This window comes from Ptychodera flava, chromosome 15, assembly GCF_041260155.1.
Source record: "Ptychodera flava strain L36383 chromosome 15, AS_Pfla_20210202, whole genome shotgun sequence".
Classification (NCBI taxonomy): Eukaryota; Metazoa; Hemichordata; class Enteropneusta; family Ptychoderidae; genus Ptychodera; species Ptychodera flava.
This window is the reverse complement of record NC_091942.1, coordinates 29,526,401-29,553,633: the sequence shown is the minus strand read 5'-3', so window position 1 is coordinate 29,553,633 and position 27,233 is coordinate 29,526,401. Positions and strand designations below refer to the sequence as shown.

Here is a 27,233-nt window from a genome sequence, read left to right as displayed (position 1 = left end):
GATCTCTAGGTACTAGTAATCTGGTAAGAATTCTTGACTTTGATGACAGTTACGTCCTTTGCTTGGTTTAGTTTTAGAAAACGACACAGACAAACTTGTTATTGTTAATTGTTATATGCCTACTAATACAAATGACAATTTTGAAATTTTTAGTGATTATCTGGTGAAACTTGACTCCATTCTTTCTGATGTTAATACAGCAAATGTCTTTTTTATCTGTGATTTGAACGCTGATGTAATTACTGATACAGGATTTGGCCGTGAGTTGAGCATTGTGAGCAGTTTGGCTATGTCATTTCTGATGTTGATTTGCTAGGCAAAGATTCTGGTATTCTATATTAGCGATGCTCATGGGTAACCACTGAAGTTTATCATAACAATGTGCTTTCTCTTTCGAGTCTCTACATGTCAATGTTATAGGCTCTGACCACATTCCTGTTTTAGTAGGTGTTCGTTTTAACATTTGCAGGCTATTGATACAGAAGTATTGATATAGCAGTATTGTTGATGCGTTGAATTGTGCTGCAAAAGAAACCATTGAGTGTAAAAGTCATCAGAAAATTCATGTTGTACCTGGGTGGAATGATTTTGTCAAAGAGTGTCACCTCTATGCCTGCTCCATGTTTTTACTGTGGGTTTATGGGGGTAAACCTAAACAAGGACCATTTTTGAAATCATGAAAAGCGCTAGAGCTCGTTTTAAGTATGCTTTGCGTTCTTGTTAAAGGCTTGAAAATCAAAAGAGGGCTGATAAGATGGCAAACTGTACAGTCGTCATTGCCACAAACAGAAAGATTTCTGGAATGAAGTAAGAAAGCAAAATAGCAGAAAATCTCCACTTTCATATACAGTAGGTGGTGTAACAGGCGAGAGTGAAATTGTTAACATGTGGCAGAAGCATTTCAGTGAGATTCTGAATTCTGTCCACTCTCAGTCTGGCAAAACTGAAATTGATGAGTAAATGAAATATGTCCATTTTTCTTTCTGATATCTATGTTTCTCAGGACGAAGTGCTTGATGCTTTACAAAAGTTACAGGATGGACAGACGGCTGGTATTGACAACATTACTGCTGAGCACTTGAAATTCTCAGATTTCTCTATTTTACCTGTTCTGACATATTGCTAAGACAGGTTATAAAGGTAATCTTAGTCCCCATTATCGAGGACAAAACTAAACTTACCAGTGATGCCGGCAATTACCGTCCGATAGCATTAGCAACTGTTTTCTCGAAAGTCTTTGAACACATTCTACTTTTACTTCACACTATTTACAATTTGGTTTAAAGCGAAAACATTCCACTTATCTGTGTTTATTTGCATTTAAAAAATCGTTAGCTATTACGCTGTTAATGGAAGACCTGTCTTTACTTGCTTCCTTGATGCATCTAAAGTTTTTGGTCGTCGCTTTAAATTGGTCAGAAAGCTTATCGACGGGAATGTTCCTTTGTATTTTGTACGAATATTATACTATTGGTACAGAAATCAACTGTTTTCTGTAAAATGGAGCAATGTTATATCAGAGTTTATTTCTGTTTCTAACGGTGTAAGACAAGGGGGAGTACTCTTTCCGTATCTTTTTAATGTCTATATTGATGATCTCATCAATGAACTCTGTAAATGCAATGTTGGTTGTACTATGTGTGGTGTCAGTGCTAACACTTTAGGTTACGCTGGATGACAGTGAAGGGCTTACCCATCTATCTTCTCATGGATATGTGAAGCGTATGACAAGATGTATGATATCATTTACAATGCTAATAAGACTGCATGCGTGCTTTTCAATGGGAGGAAAACGAACATTCCATGAATTCCCTCGGTAAAACTTAACGGTAACAACTTCAATTTTGTTTCTTTGCGCACCTATCTGGTCATGTAATATGTTGTGATGGGTGTGGCAATCCAATGAGCATATCGCAAGACAGAGACGTGCATTTTGTGTAAGAGCTAACATGTTATTGAGACAATTTAAAGTATGTAGTCCAAATGTATTTATTATGGCATATTGTAGCAATATTTTACTGTTGCAATCTTTGGGTGAAACTGATGAACAACTTTAAAACTATTAATAGCAACGTCTGGAGAAGACTTACTTGTCTTCGTCCATTTTGTAGTGCATCAGCTATGTTCGCAACAAACCATGTCATGTCTCTAAGTGAAGTTTATTAGGCGTAATATGTACAGTTTTAAGTGTACACTTGAAAAGTCACCAATAGAGTCATCGGATAGAGTGACAGATAATATATTGGAGAAAGCAATCGTATCTTCTGTAATCTACTAGTATTTTTCTCAAATTTTTAACTGTGCAAAAGGATATATCACAGGGACTGGGTGAATTTTTCAGGTGTTTTTTTTTGCATTTTCCTTATATGGACATTTCAGTCTGAAATAATGAACTATAATAATATAATAATATAATATAGAGGATACTACCAGGGCTCTAATTAAAGGGGTATTTCTTCTTATAGTGTCTCATATTGAAAATTTCATTCTTCAAGAAAACAGATATATATGCCTTGGAAAAATCATCACCGAATTTGTTATAAAATGCAAAAGTGTAGGAGAAAATTAGATTTAAATATTTTCTTGACTTTTTAAAGTTAAAAATACAATTCTTTCATCACAAGTATTACCCAACCTTCTGGAAGCTTGAAGTAATCTTTGAAGTGCATACGGAATGCATGACAATGTTACCCTTCACAAACATCAAATCTCGGCGATCAGTAAATTCCAGAGAGTGTGTATTGATGTGCATTCTGGAACTGTAACCAGCAAGTCAAAGGGAAGTATTGGTAGAAAAAACAGAAATCACAATTTCACTTTTATTATCATTGAACAGCCAAAATGTACATCACTGTTCCATTTCTCTGATCAATGAGATGAGAAAATGGCTTTAGATGACCCTCCAATAAAATGGAAGATTATACTGTACTTTGTGGTACTTTTATTAGGCACAACCAATTTCTTGGAAATCTCTGAAGACAATAATTTCAGGCTTTTTTGATTTCTTTAAATCACGAACTGGAATGAGCATGCCATTAATTATGACTTGTACACTACATCTCCATGGTTACCTACTATCATAAAACATATTTCTGAAGGTAATAATGGTCTAACAAAAGCGTATGGAGCTGAACCTTTAGAATTGATATTCTACAGAGTGGGTGGGTGGGGTGGGGTGGGGGTAGCTGGAGGAAATCGGTCCAAAAGCACAGTCCTTATATACAGCATCTGTTTTACTTCTATTTGCCAAAGTTCATTTCAGTGTGTAAACAATGTTCTGCAAAAAAAATAAAGTACAGAAAAAAATTTAACTGATACAATCATGGTACAGTCTAGCGATACTGCTTTTATACATGCAATGATCATATTATTAATATGAAAAGGAGTTCCACTGTCCATTGACAATATTTTTATCAACAAGGAAATTATGATGTAAGTGAAGGGGACATACAGAAATGAGAGAAAACAGCATTCATTGTTTTTTGAAATACAGATCTGGAATTTTTTGGTCAGGCTACATTGTCTGTTTATTTACTTTTATAGAAGCAAGACACCTACTACAACAACAGCAACTGTAATATGTGTTGGCTGTTGCCTGGTGATGGAACACAAGAGACAAGGATCACTGCATACATGTAGCAACCTCTTCAAACTGAACCAAAGTACAGGGCTTGGTTGCATGTACAATGATATAACAGTGATCTCTGCAGAGATGAGCTTCTTCAAAATCTCTAAACAACGCACCACTATGAAGACAAGGTGAAGTTTCTGTCCCAGATGCGCATATTCCCCCAAAACTGGTTACTGAGCATTCATGCATAGTTTTCCCAGAGAATAAAAAAACACAAGGGCGAGTATTCTCACAAAGGAACAACAAAACAACAAAGATAAAGAAGATTGTCCAACACCAGGTGAGATTGTGGGATATGGGGCAACTGTGTGGTCATAATAGAATATTACATAGAACATAATACTGTTGAGTAAATGATTCTATTTATTATGAAAGGCAGCCTAATACATATTATTATTATAATACAGAGCACTGGACCCACTATACTGTGTGTCCTTTACAAAAAGCAAGCCAATGTCAGCAATATAAGAACATTAACTGAGAATGATTACTCAGAAAAGAAAATACAATGAACGTAATTTGCTGGATGAAAGGACTTATAACTTAGTTCGCTGAATAAGACCATCTACTGGCAAATTTGCCGACAAAATCCTCTGAATGATCTTGCATTGGTCTGGTAGGATTTTAAAGGATTAATCGAGTTTTCAGAATGAATGGATTCGATGTTGTTTCTTTTGATCAACGCAAATGAACATTTTATAATAGATGTCACAAACTAACTCTGACACCATTCAAATTACTGCAATATTCAATCTCTGCACAGAGATTGTAGTGAGGCATGAAAAATTATAACCCAGCTGAGGAGACTGACCAAGAGACTCTCTAGCTAGGTTAGAATTATCCACGCCAAGGTACAATCTGTGTGCGGAGATTGTGCAGAAGCATTTCAGTTTGCTCATTGGTGTGAGAAGTAAGGGAGTATCGGGGCAATCTTGGACATAATGTTAACATTAAGGTTAAATTAGTAATTTGACTGGAAGATAAGAATCAAAATAGTGAATAAAAAAACTTGAATGCATAGAAATATTAAAGAATAAAGTTGAAGCATGACATTGGATCTGCGACTAAGGAGCTGTACTTTTACAGCAACTAGTAACAATTGGCCAATTTTTTGTAGCAATTACTCATACTCCCTAGTTTGTTTGTTTTTTCTTCAATGTACATGATTATTATCAACCAAAAGTATATGTACAACAGAACAAGATTCATTATACAATGATTAATGTTAGTAATTCAATGAACATTCACTGATAATGGATGCTGTATATTTGTAACCTGACGAACATCATAATTGTTCCCCATTTTGTTTCCTTGCACCTGATTTTGACAATGAACTGATCTTTGTCAAATATTGCCACGTGAAATACTTCTTTTCAAAGATCTTGGTGCACGATCAAATTCTCTATTTTGTTGGTCAAATAAACAGTACTCCTAGCTGATGAGTGATGCTGAATACAAGTATCTCATTTTTTATTTTAAGACACCTGATATTCAAACTGATGGAACTGAATTGGCGTATGCTGCATTTTTTCAGCTATAAATTCTTTTAGTTTAAATCATTTCAGCTTACTCTTCATTGCAATAAATGAAAATGAAATACTATTGTTTACCTAAATTGATATGCTTTCTAGTATTTTACTTGTCTATAAAATAGTTTTTTGTTCTACGCCTGAAATCACATTGAAACGCCTTGTGTTACTAACACAATTCAATAAAGCAAATATGTGTTTACATGTCCACTGTTAATGTTGAGGACTGATTTGCTGTCTAAACTAGGATCCACTTTTCAATGATAACACTGGTTATTATGTACACCACGTCTACCTTCTGTATTTCATTTTACTTTATGTAGGCAGAAAGAAAATGTAAGCATTTTCTAGGACACAAATGATGACAATATTATCAAATGTTACAGCCATCATCCCTATAACATCTACTTCGTTACTTCAGAAGAATGAACAATAACGTTAATCTGTCAGCCTAGAGATATTTGTGCTGAAACACAGTGAAGACAATAGTCCCACATTATGACTGTAGCATACAGGGTTAAATAAAATTACACCTGTATATTGAAATCAAAAATGATACTCAAGTAACGTAGCTGCAATAACTTATAGAGCAGTGCTCAAATACAAATCTCACTGTATCTGGGACACATACTAGTAAATCTGGGATGGAAATTCGAAAACTTTGACTACTTCACGTCTCTTTGTCTGATTATTTCACAGGAAGGATTTTACAAATCTTTATCACATCATTAATGGCCACAGCCAAAAGTTGTGTCATGCTCAAGTTCAAAGTCTCAAAGTGGAGATAGCATTACTGTTCATATTCATATTCCACTATAATTTTTTCTTATTAAAACTATAAGCTAAAAACTAATGCCATTCGGCACATTACAGTGGACGCATTGTGTGGGTTTTTTTTCACATGAACTGAACTTCAACAAAACACAGCTGTAAAATATATAGGCTAATTGAAACTTTCCACACATGCTTCAGGGCCTTACAGATGAGCTCTGCACACAAGTATTTAAGTGTGCAAAAAATAGCTGTCTATGCTTGAAAGACAAATTTGGACGTTGATTTGTTTTGAATACTGTGTAATTATTAAATGCATGAATATTAAAAAAGATTTCATACTTAGATATGAGTTAAGAGTTGAACTCAAGAGAGACTTTGTACTTAAAAATTGAGAGTTAAATGAAGGATTTTTAATACCTGTATATTCTGACACAACCCACTGATATACATAGAGATAAATGGGAGCTAAGGTGTGACAAAGGCAGAGACAAGAGAACAGTGGATGTCACCAAGCAAAGGGCTTCAGCTGATGGAATATTTTACACCATTTTGGAAAGATCTTTACCCGTAGGTTGAACACCACAGACATGCTTGGACTTAGATTTAACAGACTGCAATGTGAGATACTTTTGGAATAGAGTGTTTCATTTTCATTTTGACAAAAATGTACAGGATATTTGTAATATTAGTATTAAAGATCTTGACCTCTTGATACGGAACACTTCCCTGGATGTCCTAACCAGATAAATTGATGGTGACTTACAGGTGACAAAGACTACCACTGATTGATGATATTTGCACATGTTCATCTTTGGATCAACAAAGGAACAGAATATGTTGACCACAATAAAAAGACATATGACCCAGTCTTCAGAAGTAAACAACAAAGGTTTCTCCAGGGTACTATAAAATCAATAGAACAGAAACATACCCTTCTGACTATCAAATTACTTGACACAAACTCAGTATTTTTCATACTTGCTGCCTGATATTGACAAAATTGGTTCATCACCTGTCAGTTCAGATAAAAGTCTTAATATCTTGCTGTTCTTAATGTTGTTGACATCGTGGTAAATTATGAAGAATTTCAGAACTATTAATCTTTTTGAATAAGTATCTCTTTCATGACTGAAAATATAGATCTGACAAGCCATAATTACAAAATATGTTTCATTTTGGAGAAATTGTCCTTTTATATTTGTAAAGACATCATTGACATGTACAAACATTATTTAGCTTCTAGAATATACTGTACCATTAAATAATCAATATACTGATTTTACACATGTATCTTGGTAAACAGCTCACAACAAGGACAAACATAAACTCTAAAGGTAAAAAGAAATGCTTGTAAATATACATTTTACGATTCTAGTCGATGTATGGCAAATATCAAGGTATATTATGTAAATTTACTTTGCTATTATTTATATATCATCTCATCCTAAATTAACACTGGGGCAGCGGCTAAACGCAACACATTCTTAGATTCTTTTCTGTATCAAAAACGAAATCACATTAACTCTGAATATGCACAGCCATTATCTACATTTTCAGAATTATCTTTTTTTTTGATTCAGGTTCTCATGCTCTACATGTACGTAGGAATGTCTGTGAGTTGAATTTTCAGCCAGTCGCAGTTTGTAGGTCTTAGCAGACTTGCAGGCTTGAAATTTGTACAGAGGTTATAGGTTCCACACCGTCAAATTTTTCTCTGAAAAATTGACTTCATGCACTAGAGGCTAAACTATGTACCATTCGGAGTGTGGCTGTGAGTTGATTTATAATATTTACGTACATTTCTGGGCTGGGTTACACTCGCCCAACACAGGTCTAAAAATCTCCCCCAAACATCAAAGATATGTAACACGCACAGACACTGGTTCTATTTGCTGCTTCTCGACCACCGTAATGACATTTCTACTTGCAATCTTGAGGAACATCTATTCTTCCATGGTACTGGAGGCTACTCCAAGCCTTCAACTGAGATGAACGAAAACAAGTCTCCCTGCTGCGTCAATGAAATACACTAAATACACCCTACACACTATTCTAGCATAGAAGTTCAGTTTTCAGCTGCCTTGACACACATCCCTTCCATCTGACTTTGCAGTGATGCGTTCTCCACACTGGCTTCCTTTTGGCAAGAATCAGTCCTTTTTGACATCGCCTCCTTTGATTCGCTGCTACTGTCCTGGCTGGCATCCTTGTTGACCTTTGACCCCTCTCCATCCTTTCCTTCATCCGCTTTCTCTACGTCCTGTTTCTCTTCCTGAGAGGAGACTATATCGGAGTCTTCATCCGACTCGCTGTCAGGTTTTATATCAAAGTCAAATTTAAAGTCACTGTTCCCTGTGTTCTTGGAGTCTTTGTCTGCGGGTATACTCTCACTGGCAGAATTCACCACACTCTGTTTCTCTACAACCCCCGATTTATCCTCTGCTTTGTTTTCATCATCGTCCACGTTACCCTGACAACTGTTGCTATGGTGAGCATCAACATCAGCTGCATCTTTCACTTCTGAGTCCCCATTCTGCTGTGCTAAAATGGCCTCTGCATCTTCCTTATTGACTGACGACGCCCTCCTCAGGAATTTTCCAACTTCCGCTTCCTGGGATTTTCCAGCCGGCTTGATGAATCTCTGCTTCATGGCTGCGATGTAAAAAAAGGAAAGCTAAGAATTTTCTATTTTTAAAAATACCCAGAGGCTGTTGAGTTATTTTTGTCCTATCATAAATTATGTATGTTTTCCTGATAAACTCATTTGATATCGCTTTGATCATTGTGTTTGATACAATATTTCATTAGTGTTATCTTTAATGGTGGGGATACATCACAGTACACACAATACATGATCTGAATGAGATTTTAAGATTGCAGTTTGCCCAAGGCATACAGCCTGCAAGTGGTATTTGCTTCCATCTATGATGACTTCTCATTGAGGCATCCATGAAAGCTGTGTTGTACTAGTTTCACTTAGCCAATACTGAGGAAAGCCTGAGCCTGACTTTAAACCTTTTGAGTCAAAAGGCACCATATTACCTTTAAAGCCCAATTTGCTGTAACTTTTGATGATTGTTCGCTATATTTGTTTTGTTTGTGAAAAACAGTTTGTCATACTCAACAAATAATCTTGAAATGTTCACTTTTCAACTTGTTGACACAACCTGTTAACACAATTGTGTATACAAGTGTCCAATATTGCTGTTGTTGACAACTGAATTCTATTCCACGCTACAGTTCATTTGTCAACTTACCGGTACATTGTATACGATACACTGTGCATTGTATTGAAAAGGCGGATAGTTTGCATTTAAATGTACAGTACACATGCTTTACAGTAGAGGGTGAGCAAATGTACGTTTATGTATTAAAGAAAAATACTGAAAATATGATCAAGAGTTACAGACAATGTCCCTTTTAAATGTTTAGCATGCGTTGAGTATGAAAATTACTTTCTTTTCTGACTTTGTTTAAAACTGCTCTTTCTACAAAAATTCACGGCCACTGCAGTAATAATTGTCAACAAGATGCATTTCATCAATGAGCTGGATAACATCATCACATTTAAACAGCTTTTTTTCAATTCTGCTTTCTATGAGAAGTCACTGTATTGCTCCTAACACTTCAGCATGCCAACAGATTGATTGACACGGCAAAAATGTCATGAAAAGGGAAGACAGGAGACACCAAAGCTCATTCCACATGGGCCTCTCTCTGTTCTCCAAGTATCCAAATTCAATCTGTGATCACGAGAAGAGACCAAGCAAGAATTGTGGCACCTGCATTTGTGAAACCTGGCATCAACAGGTATAATGAAATATCGATGTACCACGTAAATTCAATGTGTTGGCAAATCAATGCACATCATCTGTACAGAAATTCTTCACAGATTGACAATGCTAGTTACAAACAGTATTAACAGCATTAAGTGGTTTTTTTTCTGAAAGTCTGTGTACTTTGTCAAATCGACAGATATACATGCATTAGCTGACATCATGTCACCACTGCATTGAAATCCACCAGCAATTAGCCAACAAAGCCAACAGCATTAAACCTAACCCTTTCACAAACATGGTTTGGCCCGGAACCAACTGTTCAATACTAATGATGCATGTGGACCATTCTACAAGGAAACAGGGGAGGGATGGTGGGGCAATAACCTGACTCATCTCATGGGACCATTCCATAGAAGTTTACACACCTGCTGCGTGTTTCTTTCTCTCATCCTGGATTTTGGTTCTGTAATCCCCGAACGTTGCGTGCATGACTTGTCGTTTCTTTGCCATCGGGGCTTTCGAGGATTTCAGCGTCCGGAGGATCTTTTCCGATTCTTGTCCTGGGAAAAAATAATTGCAGATCGTGTTGGAATTACAGAAAGACACACAGTAAAAGTAGAGAGTGATTGTCAGTGTGGTAGCCTTGTTAAATGTGTAATTGGCCGATGTTTTCTGTAAGGTGTAAAGACTGCACTGTAAAAAACACATTCATGATCTACGTTATGAGTACACAATGTAAAATTCAACTCTGTAAGCAATGTGTAATATTTCAAAATAAAAGATACAACTTGCTAAGTTATTTTGTTGACAATTTATAATTACCACAATGTATTTACTATATGTAATTTTGTATGTCATTTTATTTCTCAGCAATTTTTAAATGCTTGGTTTTTTTTGCTACTTGTTTTTTTATTCAATTATATAACTGCCCAGGTGATGTAAAAATACACTGCCTTTTGTGATATTTACTCTATACCGCATACAATGCTTCGGTGGACTTTGATGCTTCAAATTTGATCCATTGATTTATTACACAGTGCATCAGCTTGGTATTCATCCATTTTAATAAATGGTATTTTGATTTCAAAACCGATCAATACGAATATAAAGCATGTTGCTACATGTACACCTGTAAAGTTATCTAATGCGCATCACTGCTCAAATATTTGATGGATTTACCAGCTCCACGATAACATCATACTACACTAATTTATGAGGTCAGACTATGTCAGGCTAGAGTTCATTCTATGTAATTTTATGTTTATCATTTCTGTCTAGCAGTGAGAAGAAGAGTTGGCTACACATTAACAAACACTGATGTGATGAGACGTTGTTGATATAATGCCAGCATTTCTACAATGTTTTGCTGTTCAGAAGATGGTATATCAAGCACAACCCTGGGTACATCAATACTCACTATTGATAAGGATATACATTGTCTGAATGAGACACACTTTGCTTAAAGGGATACAGTCGTCGGAACTTTGCTCAAAGGTCATATGGGACCCATACGACCAATGCAAACACTGTATCCAAGGTACGATGGTGATTGATGAAAATGAAAACATATTTGTCGATAATCTACACAGTTTAAATGTTAAATCTATGATGATGAGGTGCATCTAGATGTTGTGCATGAAATACATTGTTTGTAAACAAGGAACTCGCACAGGTGCAGTTCTGAAGACTGTTTCCCTTTAAACAAATACTAATATGTTAAGTTAGATTTTACAGAGACAGAATGTTGACACTCAAGACTTCTGGGATTCTTCTATCTGGATAAGTTCAATGGCTTGCAATATGAAAACAGGTTGACTATATACAAAATATAGAGCTGTATAATAAATACTTGAAGTTAACATTATGAGTGTCTGTGAGAGTATTCAGTTTCTGCCACTGTTTTTGATGTTCATATCTATTTCCAATATACGCTTACTCTTAATCTCTCATACTCCCATTATGAAATCTCATTCACGCCTTATGAGCTGGGCATGCTAAGAACCGCTAACCTCTATGTGTAAGTGTTTCTGCAAGATAGTACATGTGAAGGGTGTGCACACATGCTGGGTGTAAATACGAATAGACACAAAGATAACCCTAGCTAAAGGCCTTCATGAAACTTGAGGGTCTATGCCCCAGCAGAGTGGATGGAAATTGTACTACGGGATTTAAAGTTCTATGTATTCAGAATCACTATATATTGACACTGAGTACATCTATACATTTTCAATGTGGTGCAGATGAAAATAGGATGAGAAGCCAGTACCTATCACTTCTCCTCTGAATGAATCTGATTTTGTCACTTTATAACAGAATATGGATAAATTTGAAAAAAAAAATTGCTCCAGTAATATATTCATGTTGAACTATACTACTGAACTAGACAAACTTAATGACAAGAATACTCAGTATGAAAGCCATTTGGTCAGCTGTACCAGTAAAAGTGTCAACTGATTTTCACTTGGGGAGGTGGAGGGGGAGGGGAGAGGAGGGGAGGGAGGGAAATGAAAATACAGTGACAGCACAACTGTATGATGCTACTTATACTTATGAATAAACTTAGCAGCTGAGAAACCTCTTTTGCCTTATATAGACATATGCAAATCTAGAGCAATTGGTTACCTTTAATTTGCCAGTTCATGAAGAATATAGAAAACTCCATATCCTGATTGAAAACTATCTATTCTACATGTTTCTCCTGAAAGTTATTCCCCCATCAAAGATTGAAATTAATTGGGTTTTTTTATTAGTGTACACTTGGCAATATAGATTTTGAACATGTCTGCCAGTCACTGTACACCATGACATATCACACGTCCAAAGGGACTCTTTGAAGAGTGACACCTTATGGGACGTCATACACAGGCAATTTTACACTGGTAGAAGTTCAGTCTCACAGATTTATTCCTCACTATTCTAAGCTGCTAAATTCGCCATATTTACGTTTCTTTTCTCATAAAACTCTAAAACATTTGTGGGTATTAAAGTAACCACATTTAAAGCATGCACATCAGTCAGGAAATCCTCCTGGACTGAGCTAAGATTCATGAGCAATCATCAAATTGTACATGAAGTGTGTACTTTACTACGGCATTCTGAATCCTGACTCTCTGCCCTACATCCAACAAATAAGACAATTTTCCTTTTGTAATTTCATACACACTGAACTAATCACCTGTCATCAAAAATAATTTACACACATTAGTATATTTCAAGGGCACGCAATAATACATTCTGATTGGCTACCTATGAAATCCAATGAGACACCTTCTTACAGTAGGTCAGATTTAGGAAGGTGAGAACACTTAATATGCAAAGCAATACACAAATTCAAACACCAATTATATGTCTACACATGAATTTTATCCGACTTATTGATCAGAATGAATCCAAAGACGAGGTGAAAATTCTAAGACAAGAATCGTGGAGGCACTAGAAATGACAAAACTCTCAGGAAAGCACTGCTGAGGTAATTAGTCTAGACAGTGATACACCGATGAGCTAAGTCTACAGTGTACAACCTTTGGTCCACATTACAAAACATCAAACTAGAAATCAGAACTCAACTACGTCAAATTCCTACACCACAGACGATTGAATGAGCCAAAACTGCTATTTCAAAAGTGAGAATTCTTAAACCAGTATGATTTTGCTCTTAAACGTTCACATTTCTATGTAAATGCCCTCTCACACACAACATATCCAATTGGAAGATGCAGTAGTGATGGTGCTCAGTATATGCCAGTATAACCGAAGAAGAATTCATTATTTTCTGTATAAGCAGTTCTAATCTACGGTATACATGTAGGTCCACACTGAAGTATACAGCATTGGAGCAATGTATACAAACAGTGGCATACATACAATGATTGGGGATTTGGGTTTTACAGACATCAAGGGCTCCACACAGGAAGTACAGGAAGTATCAGAGTTCAGAAGATTAACTTACTTTGCAGTTTGGTTGCCTTGGGATTCAAGAGACCCACTTCCAGCTGCTCTATGCACCAACACAACTCCCTCTGAAACTTCTCCGCGCTCGACTGTGTCAGGAAAAAGAATAAAAAAAAAAACAGTGTGATATTTTCCCTCGGGGGTCCTGGGCATGTTTTCTACACCAAGAAGGAAATTAGTTACTATGCCGCCGGGCAGAGTGGCATCTTTCAAGGGAATGTCGTATCGTCTCTCGCTCAGATTTTACTAAATCATGAGAGTGCGAGCAACTGAGACCGGCAGAATGGTATCATCATTGTTGGCACCTTTGAAGCCTTTGTTAGTGATACCTTGGTCACTGAATGCCATCTCTATAGGCTACGTTTGATTCCGTGCAAACACACTTCCATACAGCATTAATTTTTCAACGTCATTTCAACGCGAGTTCAGAAGGAACAGGGGTATACATTACAAGTATGGCATTATTCAAACTAAACCCAACATCCCTGTCAGCTTTACAATCTACAATGACATTAATTGTACTTTCAGTGGACGACTGGGACACCTTTGATGTGAAACTTCCATACGTACAATTGTCACTGTAAAGTAACTTTGGATATTATTGCTAACACACACACAAATGTAATGTGAGATCCTGAAGTAAATTGCGACAGTTTTCTTTCACGCTGTGCGCACAGTGTACGAGTTCAAAAAGTCATATCCATTGAAAGATGACAAATTGTACATTTTCTGTCCCGTTAATGTATCTGTCTTGTTTTTTCTGAATTTCACCCTCGGTCTTTCTGTCAATATCTCCATGATTTGAGATTGATGTACAATATCTGTCAACATTTTACATGTACGATATCTGCCAACCACCCTGTATGTGTCTAGTTTGTCATTGTCACTCCCTACTGTCTCTCAGTGTATACTGCATACAACATATATGTCTGTAACTCCATACCGCTCTAGAAATACAGTTTGATCATTTCCCACTATCCCTGATCCCTGTTGATCTTTTTTCATCTCGCAACATCGCACACCATTTCTACACAGATATGATTCCTCATTACTATCGCCTTTATAGATCTGATGCAATAAACTGTCCCCATTTGTGTCTGAATATCTCTGATCTTCACTTGTATAGCATCTCCCTTCATCATATCTACCCTAACTTGTTTGCAGAAGTACCGGGGGTAAAAAAGGCAAAGAAACTGTTCCCATTTATATTCAATCAATCGACAGATACTGACTCAAACAGAAATGTAGATTTCATCCTGCAGCAAAATTGCTACATGTCTAAGTCCTGTTTCAAATTCGCTTCAACAAAACTCCAGGATATTTGAGTTTTTGAAATTCTTCCAAGCTAACGATTGCGGCTTTCTTGATACTCAGTGCCTGTGAGCAAATTAAAAAAAACACTGGACTTGATATCCTACAAACAGCACTCAGAAGCAATTTCATCAGAGAGTAATTTCTTTCACAAGTGCCCACTGGCCATAGTTTATATCATCAGCGGTTTACATGCATTGAAAAATCTTGTTTTCATCAATCAAGTCCAGAATGATGTAAGAATCAAGAATACCCATGTGAGGAATGGTACAGTCCGCATGGTAGGTACATTGTGTGTCTAAATACAGTAACTGATACACCGTTTACAAACTTAAAGACTCGCATAGTCAGTAGATCAGACAGGTACCTAGGCATTTAACAAACACTGGGTATTTTTAGCTTGGAAATCATTTGCTGTAGAATTTGTCGTCCTTGTCTTCAAGAATCTGCAACTAGCAGCTGATTTTCAATGCAAATTCAATACATAATCTGGAATCATAGTGTATAATGCTCACCTCACACAATAATCACAAATGTGGTAGTTGTTCCGAGGTACAATGTAAAATAGTGGCAATGTAAGTACTCATGAATCTCACGGCTCAATTAATGCTGAAATTTGCAGTATAAACTGAATGGCGTATTTTCATAAAGACAGTACAAAAGTAACTTCTGTCACTGTGACATACCTCCCCTGCTTCATCATGTTCAACTGTCGCCTTGCACTGATTTTCTTCGCCCAGAACATAACGTCTTCGATCCCTATCCAAGTATTCCTGCCGAGAGATTTATTTATCAGAACGTCAATCTGACATGCCTATCTCATTTTTTGCATTGACCTCACAGCAAAAGTTGATGCATCTGCTCAAAGGGACTGTCAATAGAAGTGTCATTTTTCAAAGCTAGATTTATTTGAAATGAAGAGATTAAATGCATTCTTGGAATTTTCAGCTTTGTATTTCAAAAAAAATGTTGAGTCATAACCTACATGATACATGAAAACAGGTAGCAACTCACACTAAAGGTGACAGTACCACAATGTGTTGGCACTAGCTAAAATACGTGGGATGAAATCTTTTGGGAGAATAAATTTGATGTTTATTGCTATTTTCTTCATGTTCATATGACTGCTATTATTTCAAAATACACTGTATTTTTTATTTCTTTAACCATAATATCAAAATTTGCAGTTCCGAGTATTTTCCCCAAATGCAAAGTCACATCATTGAAATAACATCGGATATTCTTGTTCCATGTCAGCAACTATTCATGTTGTTCTGCTCACTGAAACATAATATATTGTCAGATCTCTACTCCACCCCGCTTGTAGATAACAATAATCTTTTGATGACATAATTTATGGTGCATACCAGAAATTATGTGACATAATTTCTGGTATTCTGGTATGACATTGTCATCAGCATATTTACATGTTATGTGTGTATGCAAGGTGTGAGTAAAGCTCTGGTGATTGATAATTCAACATGTTTCAGTGAGAAGAACAACATAAATAACTTCTCACATGAAACAAAAATAACCGAAATAATTTGAAAATATAGCAATATTGTCCTTTTAAGCTTGATGCAACAGACAATCCTGAAACTGACTACTAAACATACACGTAAGAAGCCATGCACTGACAGTGTGTCTAATGAAGTGGTTTGTGTAGCAAACCGTAATGGAAGTTCACAAATTAGTACACATGTATTCATTATTGTACCACAAGACTGCAGGCAAGTTCTTGTAACGCATGGCAACTGCCCTTCTATTGCCATAAGCATGATTTCACCTGTGAAGGTGTTTGCAGAGTCTGTGCAGATCCCAACAGTCAGACTTCAAAAATCAATTTTCATAGCATAATGATCAGGTAAATTCAGTTTGCTTTGAAATTTGATGTGCATAATGAATGAATAGCTGCAGGGTAAAACATTTTTAGGAGCATCTTGCAAGTTGAAAAATCGATACTTCTGAACTGAACAGTTGATATTTTTCACCTTTCTGATTCATCACTAAAACTCCTCTATTCACATCAATACAGTGCCGGAAAATTTACACACCTGTCTCTGTTGTTCTTTTGCAAGTTTTGTGCGTTCCTTGGCAACCGTCCGTCTCCTCTGGTTTCTTTTCTGTGTTTCTGACCTGGACTTGCTCATTTCATGAGCTACCCGCCATATTGGATTCATCTTGCTCTCTCTCTTTCACTCTCTCTGCAGTATGAAAAATAGTGAAACAAGCACTTGTTATCTTAGTACAAAAAAACTTTAAAAGACAGAATCAATCAGTTTGGGCCTCGAAACTGAAAGACTTGAACTAACAGAAACTTGAACCTGTTACCTTTACAAATATAGAACAAAAATCAGGGCTCACATACATAAAATCTGGTACTAGAGAAACAAATATTATAACTAAAATATTTCCTGCATTACCATCATCCCTGTTTTACCTGTTTTTGGATAACATAAATTTTGATTTTCACCAAAAAAAAGGCCAGTGAAAACCTGAGTTACACCATGAGCTTAAAAATAAGTGCCCACAAGTCAAAATAAGTGCCCACAAGTGGTAGACCAATAAAGTATTTTAAAAGTTTTGAGAGTTGGAATATCTGTCCCTGTGGCCCATTCTACCATTCAAAACTCTGATATACAATACACACTGGATGATGCTCCATAGCATAACTCCTACCAATGTATATGTACTAATCAAGATTATGGGACCATATACTGCACATTGACTAGTATTTTCAGTGAACTTTTGTCCAGTTTTGTGGTGTAAGTGCAGAGAAGTAATCGAAAACAGGTAGAGCCATCGAAGATTGTGTGGTTACACACATGTAAGAGGAGGGTCATGGCTGATTGACGGCCAATCACACAAAAGGTAAGTACCATGGGTACAGCCTCAGAATGGAATGGGTTTTCCCCATTAGTTTTGTGCAAAACATACAGATATATCAACGGATACATGTATACATATAGACAGATAGACATACAGACACATACATACATAATACATACATAGATGTGCATACATACTCATGTTACAAACATACTAGTACATAAATACATACATACATACAAACACATACATACATGTACATACATAAATACATATATACATACAGGAAGACACATACTTAAATACATATGTACATACCTGTACATACATACATTCATACATACATATATACATACATACATACCGGTACATACATACACACATACATACATACATACATACATACATACATACATACATACATACATACATACATACATACACACATACATACATACATACATACATACATACATACATACATACATACATACATACACACATACATACATACATACATACACACATACATACATACATACATACATACATACATATAGACAGACAGACAGACAATGACACTGGACAGCTACTATCCTCTGTATCTTCTTTTGCCATATTTATGTATGGCAACTGGAAGCTATAAACAGAAGCAAAACACTCATTCTAAATTTGTAAGTGAAATTAATGACCCAAACAGCATAACAGCAACTGATGATGAAGGATAAGAATAGGATAATGATCATATATTATTTGTGTATACACATGACTAGTGTTTTCATAAAAGTCTTACTTCATTCATTCTGCAATTACAGTATTGGTTATGCAAAAACTGAAAGGTCATTCACTATGTTGTTGCATTTCCTGGCATTTTCCAAAAACAGTGAATGCGATAAGTAACTACATTTGTCAATCTTTCCACTACAGATGATATCTTCACCGAAAAGTCATGTTGCAAATGGATTTATTATCTCTTTTGCGACCACTCAGTTCTGAACTGCCCGATAGCGACCATTATTGAATGTCATGTTATGCATCTTGATGTCACGTCATGTACAATTGATACTAATACTGGTGCTAGTTTTGTTGAACGGTAATTATCGCTCTGTAAGATTGATTTCACTTAATTAGGAGACAATGCATCAATCATTTTCATTAGGTTTCACTAATTGAATTGAAATGTCATCGCGTAAATGGAAACGGTGACTCAATACACGTAACAGTGGAAATGTCACTGTTGTAGATAAAAAGCACGGCTCATGCATTTTCAAGTATTCCTGATTGGTAATCAGCATTACATATAATGATATTAACCACACAGTAAATGGGTTCAATTGTACTGTATCTCGTTCTAGAGTTTATTTGACTTGTCTGACAAGAGGCACTTTCAAGCTGCATGTATAAAGGGGATAATCACTGTAACATCTGAAAACATTTCCAATTTTTTTTTTGAACCGACAATTACATTTTCTCATTACGGTAATCTCCCAAGAGTACAGTGAATGTTTGAGATACAAAGTACTGCAAACACGACATGCATTATGCACAAACTACATTTTTTTATTGGCAAGTGAACTGTAGTCCCGACTACATTGTGCAAACTAAAATGCAGTTGTCAACAGTGAAATTGGAATATTACGGACACACTGTAACAGACTCTATTGCCAAGTTGAACACACGACTTTGGTAACAGAAGAAGAAACTGTTTTACAGAGAGTACACGAACACGATAAAAAAATCATCAGCTCTAAATGGAGCTTCAACACAGAATATATGAGATCACGTTATACCACGGTATGTTCCCTTCATTCAGTACTGTCCACAGAGGCTGAGAAGGGCAGTTACCAAGGTCACTATCAAGATCACTGTACACTATATGCATCTAAAAACACGCCCCAGGAATACCTGATCAGTGTGCAATTGTGAAGTTTTCCACTGAACCAGTTCACTGAACCTGCCTCTCCAATCAATCTCAAACTGCTGTGTCATGTTTAACTGCTCTCCCTGGAGGCTTCCTAAATCTTCGAAGAAATCGATCCAGAATTAAGTCTGAAAGCGACTGTCACATGTGTTGCTTGTGTGTAAGGCATTGGGAAAGCTATCCAATTATCTTTTCCTTTCCCAATGGCAAATGCCACTTGGGATGGTCAGAAAGGCAGATATTCTAAAATATTACATAGAAATACTTTACGTCTGATGGCAGCCAAAAAATTCCTTCGACAGAAAATAACACTTACAGAAATGTTACCTAAATTTACCAAAACTTGCTTGGGAATTTACTAATACCAGGGGTGGATGTGTTTAACAAAGAATGATCCATATTTTGAGATTATTTTATGTAAATATAAGTATTAAGCGGGATAGAACATTCAGATCTTTGCATGTATTATCTAGTACTTTTTAATCATTATCTAACCAAATTGCAATCATTACACAAAATTCATATTTATCAAAAAATCATGACATTGGTAATGAAAACCATCGCTTCACAACTTGGAGCAATACTACTGCGGTCTCTTGTAAAGTCGCTTTCACATTGTTGACATTAAACAATTTTTGACAATGATTGTGTGATTTCCTGCTTGACTACTTGGTGCTCTTTCTCACTTGATACTACTTGAGAACACTGACTCCAGACCCACGCAGTACAAACACAGCTTGAGGATGTGCGAAAGGTCAGGAAAACTAGGGCATATGTCTATCTGATCCATTTCCAAAGATTGATGCCTTTATATTATGTACATTCTTTCTTTCTTTCTTTATTTATATATTTATTTATTTATCTATTCATTCATTCAGTCAGCCAGTCATTCTCTATGAATCCAGCAGAGTTTTCTCAATATTCCTCTTACACTATAGTTAAGAAATGATGACAAATTTTCCTTAGACAAAAACAATTGTGATAGCTTATAGGACACAAGCACTGACATTTGGACCGGTCCATTCCAAGCTGTAAATTTGGCTTCTTTTATTTATTTATCCATCTATTTATTTATTTATTTATTTATGTATTTATTTATTTATTCTTTCATTCATCATTCATTGCTGTCCTAGAAGTAATATATATAAACATTAACAGCAACATGTCTACTTTACTGAAGCATATACATGTAAGAAATCACACTCACTTGAGAGAAGAGAATGAATACCGGTACTAGCCATCTGTGTCGTTGTATAGTAATCAGTTGACAGTTCTTGTGAACGGGAACAAGAAAAAACACACCAAAAAACACACTGAGGCTCAGAGTAGGCAAAAGTTATTGTATTATCTTTTCAAAAATAGCTATTTGGTAGAATTCCGTTGTTTTACTGGTTCTGTTGACATGGTTTGCAGGACTATCAGTGTGATAGCCAGCCTTGCCATCCACTGCATTTTAAAGCCATGGTTACTGTTTCCTTGAGAAATTTAAACATGAATGAAAGCAGTTATGCTATTTGATACACTACCATATTCTGTTTCCTTTAATATTCCAGTGTTTTTTTCTGCTCCTATTGGACAAATTAAGAAACACTTATTCTGGTAAAGTGTACGCTGTAATGCATGGATTGGGTCACATGCCTGACAACTGGGAAGCTAAAGCACAATTGACATAAACATTGTGAAGATCGTCAAACAACATTGCTATTCACATCAATCAGAGTGTATCTGCAAGAATGCTGTACCGGTATGCTTGAATATCATGTTGAATATTTTTGTATTTAATAATAATATAATATATATACAAAAACACATATATTTGCTCTTGATCTGTTTAAAAAAGTAATTATGTAATTAGTAATGAGAGACTCACACGTCTAACAAACCTACACTGACTGCTGGCTTATGATAATAATCATAGTATGTATATACTGTAATGTTGTTATGTATCATAAGCATAAATACATTAAGTTGCAAACAGAAATAGTCATTTGTACAAACTATTAATATACTGTGTGCAGTTAACGTAACGCATGAATACAGTTAAAGGGACAAAGTCAGCCATTTTTCATGAATTTTGTTTGATATGAGATACTATTAATATAGTTTGACATGTTGAAAGATACAAAATGAATGGGTGACAATGCATATATTCGACCCTGGTTTTAGACACAATACATGAAACCATCGCGAAAATGAATTAACGGTCATGACTATTCATTTTTACGATGGTTTCATTTAATTTGTGTAAAACCGGGGTCGAATAATATACATGGTCACCCATTTCTTCAGTATCTTACAACATGTCAAATAATATAAGTAGTATCTTGTATCAAACAAAATTCATGAAAAATGGCCGACTTTGTCCCTTTAACGAGTCTGTATAATATCGCACAGTCCTTTTGTTAAATTTGATAGACAACATTGGGATGAAAATGTCAAGCAATAGTTTGAATGTACCGGTATGTCAGCCATATTGGATTGCATCACAAAACATGTGATCAAGGCAGTGCACCTGTACAATCCTTGCCATCACAGTTCCCATAATGTGACTGCAGGTCAGCCATGGTGGATCATGTTGCAAAACAAAGTGGTATACCCAATGGAAAATGTGTTCAAAACTGTTATATTGGAAAACTGAATAAAATTACAAAGTCTCATGAAATGTTAAAGAAGAAAAAATGTTCTATGAGTATGACACAAAATATTTTTTATGACAGAATGATTATATCAAGAAATCCAATTCTCAAAATTTGTAAGGTATGTAATTGATATGATATTGCCTAGCATTTAATTTGGTACAGTGCATTCTCTTAATTTATATGTATTTAAATGCAATTTTGATGTATTTGAATCATGAGTGAAACTTAATATGTTTCCTTTTTTCCCCTCTCCCACTACTTTACCTCCCTTTCTGTCCCTCTCCAAGGGATAGTACTGATGGAAAAATTACAGAAAGATAAAGCTTGGAGTTCCTCATTAAGCTGATTGTCATCATTATCACTGCAATTGTTTCACTGCGTGCCTGATTTCAATCTCCAATACACAAATGCAATCTCTGTAGTTCACTAATGGTTTTTACATTTCAAATGGGAAACACTGAATCTGAATGCCTTGATGCAATCACAATTGCCACACTACATGTCATGCCAGTGCTTTCTGAGAAACTCCAACAGAAATTTCTCCACTTTAAATTTCAAGCAACAATAGAGAGCCAAATGCGGGCACTAGCCTCGGGGTTTTAACAAGTAAAATTTCAAAGATATCCAATTTTTATAATGTTACAGAGATAATGGATCAAATGTCTGCCATGGTCACTGTGAAAAGGTTAGTGTCATTAGCAAGCACCGTGATACTAGAAATCTAGAACAAGATGAGGACATATACATGTACATTATGAAGTGATTTGAGTAATGTCACAGTAATGTTGGCCATGAAGACTCTTTCAAGGTATAAATGGACACCGTTTAGCAACGGCATATGACAGATGGGAGAAGTAGTGACTTGGATGTCATCGATAAATGGATCATTCCCTGGAGCAAAGACTACATCTTGCCACATACTATGTGTGTCTGCTTCATCATTGAGGCAAGTCTGACCCTGGAGACTCTGGACAATTAGGAGACTCACGGCAATACAACAGCAGATTTCACCTACGAATTGACTGTGGCGTACACAGCTGCCTCACCTAATCAATAATCTAGATTGTGTCCTGTTCTCAATAAAGTTGCTTAGGGTATTGCACTCAGACTGCAGATTCTCAAGGAATTGAACATAACTGTGTTACAGACACATTTCCTTTTTTTGGCACCAGTAACCTCACCACAGGTGGGTACACACATGATTTGGGTAAATTGAGATGGGTAAAATGTGAGACATTGAGCACAAGCCGCTAAGGCATGTGTGAATATGGCACGATCTGTACTGAAATCGAGTGTGTACCTGCCTGTATTGCTATTATAACAACATTTGTGTTTATCAACATTACAGGTCCTCTTTGGTTAGTGTGGGGGAAAAAAGCGAAAGCAGAATCAAATATTGTCGTTGAACACAAATCAAGTGCCCAGGACCGAGCATTATTGATGTGACGTGAAGGCTACATAGCACATGTACATGACTTTGTCCATGAAAGTGACAGAGGTAGCAAAAAGTGAAGCAGCTTATTTCAGCAAAGTGCAAGCCAAATGCTCTAATAAGGCAGTTCTAAAAACAATATTCTAAATGTTTGCTCTCATCTTGTAATGATTGCTGTGCATTTATTAGTAATCAGTTGTTCAGTTCTAACATTGATTTTTTCTGCTACCATGGCAGCAGGGTGCCGAGGAGCCAATTTTAGCACTGGTAAAATAGTTTTATTACAATGGCCGGGGTGTGCTCTCGTCCAATCAGAACAATTCACTGGCATGACTGACAAGCTCATACAATATAACACATTAACACCAATGCGAGGTCCTGCCAATGCTCTAAATTTGACCCTGCACTTAGCATCACACAAAATTGATAAAAAGCTATTGACCTCTTCAGAGAAGTCTGCATTTTGGCAGCCACTGAATTATAAGCTCTGAAGATTGGATGTTTGTCAGTGGCAGTCAATGTCACCTGAGACGTAGACTACGTTTGAATGCACTGAATGTACAGCTTGGTAGTGTAGAGGTTAATGGAAAGATTCTGTCTCATGTGGGTGCTGCAGTACTCTGCAACCTGTAGTTCAGTTGTGTGCAGGTGCTCTGCTGCATGCATACAGCCAAAATGTCCAAATACATGTACTTGGCAAATTCGTGGTATAACACAGTAACAAAACTCACACTCATCTGCTTATGGCATGAAACTGTACTGCACAATATTTGCAGTACAACTTCCTGCAGACCTCAGAGTTTACAGCAAACTGCACGGTTTATTTCTTGTACTCATTGCCAAGGTCATCGCCTTACCATCAGTACGGTAAACAGTGCATTTATCTTTGCCAGCATGCAAAGCTAACCAAAGACTCCATTGGATCCACATCAGATCACAACTTACGTAGTAAAATACATTCTACTTCATCAAGAAACATTTTTACTCATCTCTATAAGGAAAATTGAAATACACAACAATTGTCATGTACAGTCTCACGGGAGACATTGCCCACGGTATTGGACATCAATTTCTCTTGCTCATCCTTTACACTTCACTAAGTCATAACAGGCACACAGAATGGAGTAGCAAACTGACAAAAGAATACAATTATGATATAGTAGGGATGGTTTTTACGACATATCTGTGTATATACTGCCTTCAAATTACCTATACGCCCACAGGCAACAAATTCCTCTGCCATTGTTACTGGCGTTTTCAATTCCAAATAACCTCTTTTGTGCTCTCTGCTGTCTCATCAGCTTTCAATTCATTTTACAATAGTGTATGGACCTTCCCTTTGTCGTGTTCCAAAACTCAAATTAATATCTTGATATCATTACCTCATGACATAGTTTGTATTCATTGGCCAAATAAATGGTCCATGTATTAACTGAATTCTTTCAATCAATACGAGTATGTTTTTGATGTTACACCTCAATGCAAGATCGAGACAATGGACCCGACATGTCTTTATGAAACTATTATAAAGTAACATGTATTTGTACATGTTTGCTTATAAAATTCCTGGGTGCTTGTGTTTTGTCAGCATTTTTGAAATAATTGTAATATAAAAATCATTTGTACATTAATTTTCCAATCGTCACACAACCATAGCTGATTACATAGACACTGCACCATGCACAATTGAACCAGGGACCTTCTTGGACACATCTTTCTCTGGTACCTGGGAACTTGTCACAGGAAATTGATGTTATAATATCATATACACTCATGGACTCCCAGTCAACACTATACATAGACTATCATCTGAAGTATTGATCACTATGTTGCAAATACAAACTCATCTTGGTTACGTCATGCCATGGATAAGGATTGACATGGCAAAACCTTAGCTCCGGATCTGGTTAATTTCTCCTCGAATTGAGACTTGCTATTTTCCTCAGCTATGAACTGTTCTATTTGTAAAGAGAGAGTGAATCTTCACTGTTGTTGCCCATAAAAGCTCGCATTTCCCGGTCCATTTTGTTGGCAAAGTAGATACATCTAAAAAACAGCTTCCAGTCATTTTGCATGCTAAGAATACCTTTGGTTGGCCAGCCACTGGGCAGTGTCAAGCCAACTACATGAAGGCAAGATTGTATGATACATGTTCATGTTTAACTTTACATGCTCACAGCACACAGGGCACACACCTTGTATCATAGCAGTCTGGTGAAGTCGTTTTTTCTGTAAAAGCCAAATACAACACAAGCTGGGTTTCTGAACTTTTCAAATGTTTTACACAACACGTGCCAAAAATTTACTTTAAGTTGTTTATTACAAGTGAGATTATGCAGAAAAGTACAGGTCCGAATATTCGATGACAGCCTAATTCTTCATGGAGTTCTATGATATTGCTTGGCCAAAACAGCTAGTTTTGCAAGTTAGCCAAACCATTTGTCTACAATATCTCTGTAGACTGTAGTTTTGGTATGATACCCACAACTTACTTGTATGTCTGGTATAGTGCACTGTTTCTCTGTCTGGACATGAAACTGCTCATTTGACTGTCACAGGACTCAAGCCTAGGATTGGCAATCCACATAGCACTCATTCTGGCAGAGCAACATGTATGGTAACTTGTACATACATGAAGGATTTGTATGTAGAATGAGCTGTGTACAATAATTGGGCATAGTATATCAGAATGAAGTATAAAATGCCAATGGCTTTCATATCCATTCACTGGAGAAACAAATTTAATTAATGATTGACTTAGAAGAGGACGCCAGTGACATAATTTTTCTACGCTGGAGTCCTTTCACTGTCTAATATAAGCATTTTCATGCTTTTCAAAGAATAACACTGCACTACCTTACATGTAAAAGTTAGAGAGAGGTTGTACCTTGCAAACTCGCCAGCTATCTGACATCGATCCGAGGTGTGCATGGTGATTTGAATCTTTGAAGTTCCGTTTCATGACATTTTTGTTTTTTGCTACACAGACATGTTGACAGCTTTGAGGCCATGAGTTATTGCATGCAATATCATGTCTGTTAAAATCATTACAGGATATAGAAATCCTGTCGCAAACATTGCAAGTAATTAATTTCCCTGCTGTGCTAATTATATTTTAATATGCATTAGCAATCTGTAACGTTGTGATCGCCTACTTGAAATTGGGAAATATTTACCAATGGCACATGAATGTTGTGTTGTATCAAGAAAATACTGGCAGAAACTCAAGTTTCATCAGCTGTAAATGATATATTTTCTGTAATTTTTGGTTTGATGTATTTTCTATTTTTTGTTTGTATTATATTTACAGTTTATTTATTATACTCCAGCAACAATCAGGCGACATGCCTGGTGTTAAACTTCTCAAACACAGCATGTACATGTATATGACTATGAGAAATGTCCAATATTATATTGTTGACAACTGAGTTTGAATT

General features: G+C 36.2%; 1 protein-coding gene across 2 annotated transcripts in view; it reads right to left on the bottom strand.

The window, feature by feature from the left end:
• Window positions 1-3,976: 3,976 nt before the first annotated feature.
• LOC139151824 (protein starmaker-like) overlaps window positions 3,977-27,233 on the bottom strand; it is a 43,516-nt gene continuing 20,259 nt past the window's right edge. For both annotated transcript variants that reach the window (XM_070724822.1, XM_070724824.1), the window contains exons 2-6: window positions 17,030-17,179; window positions 15,662-15,748; window positions 13,663-13,753; window positions 10,139-10,273; window positions 3,977-8,586 (exon numbers count right to left, since the gene is read on the bottom strand). In XM_070724822.1, coding sequence (XP_070580923.1) covers window positions 8,000-8,586; window positions 10,139-10,273; window positions 13,663-13,753; window positions 15,662-15,748; window positions 17,030-17,155 — 1,026 coding nt within the window. In that variant the 5' untranslated portion in view covers window positions 17,156-17,179 and the 3' untranslated portion in view covers window positions 3,977-7,999. The remainder of the gene's footprint in view (window positions 8,587-10,138; window positions 10,274-13,662; window positions 13,754-15,661; window positions 15,749-17,029; window positions 17,180-27,233) is intronic.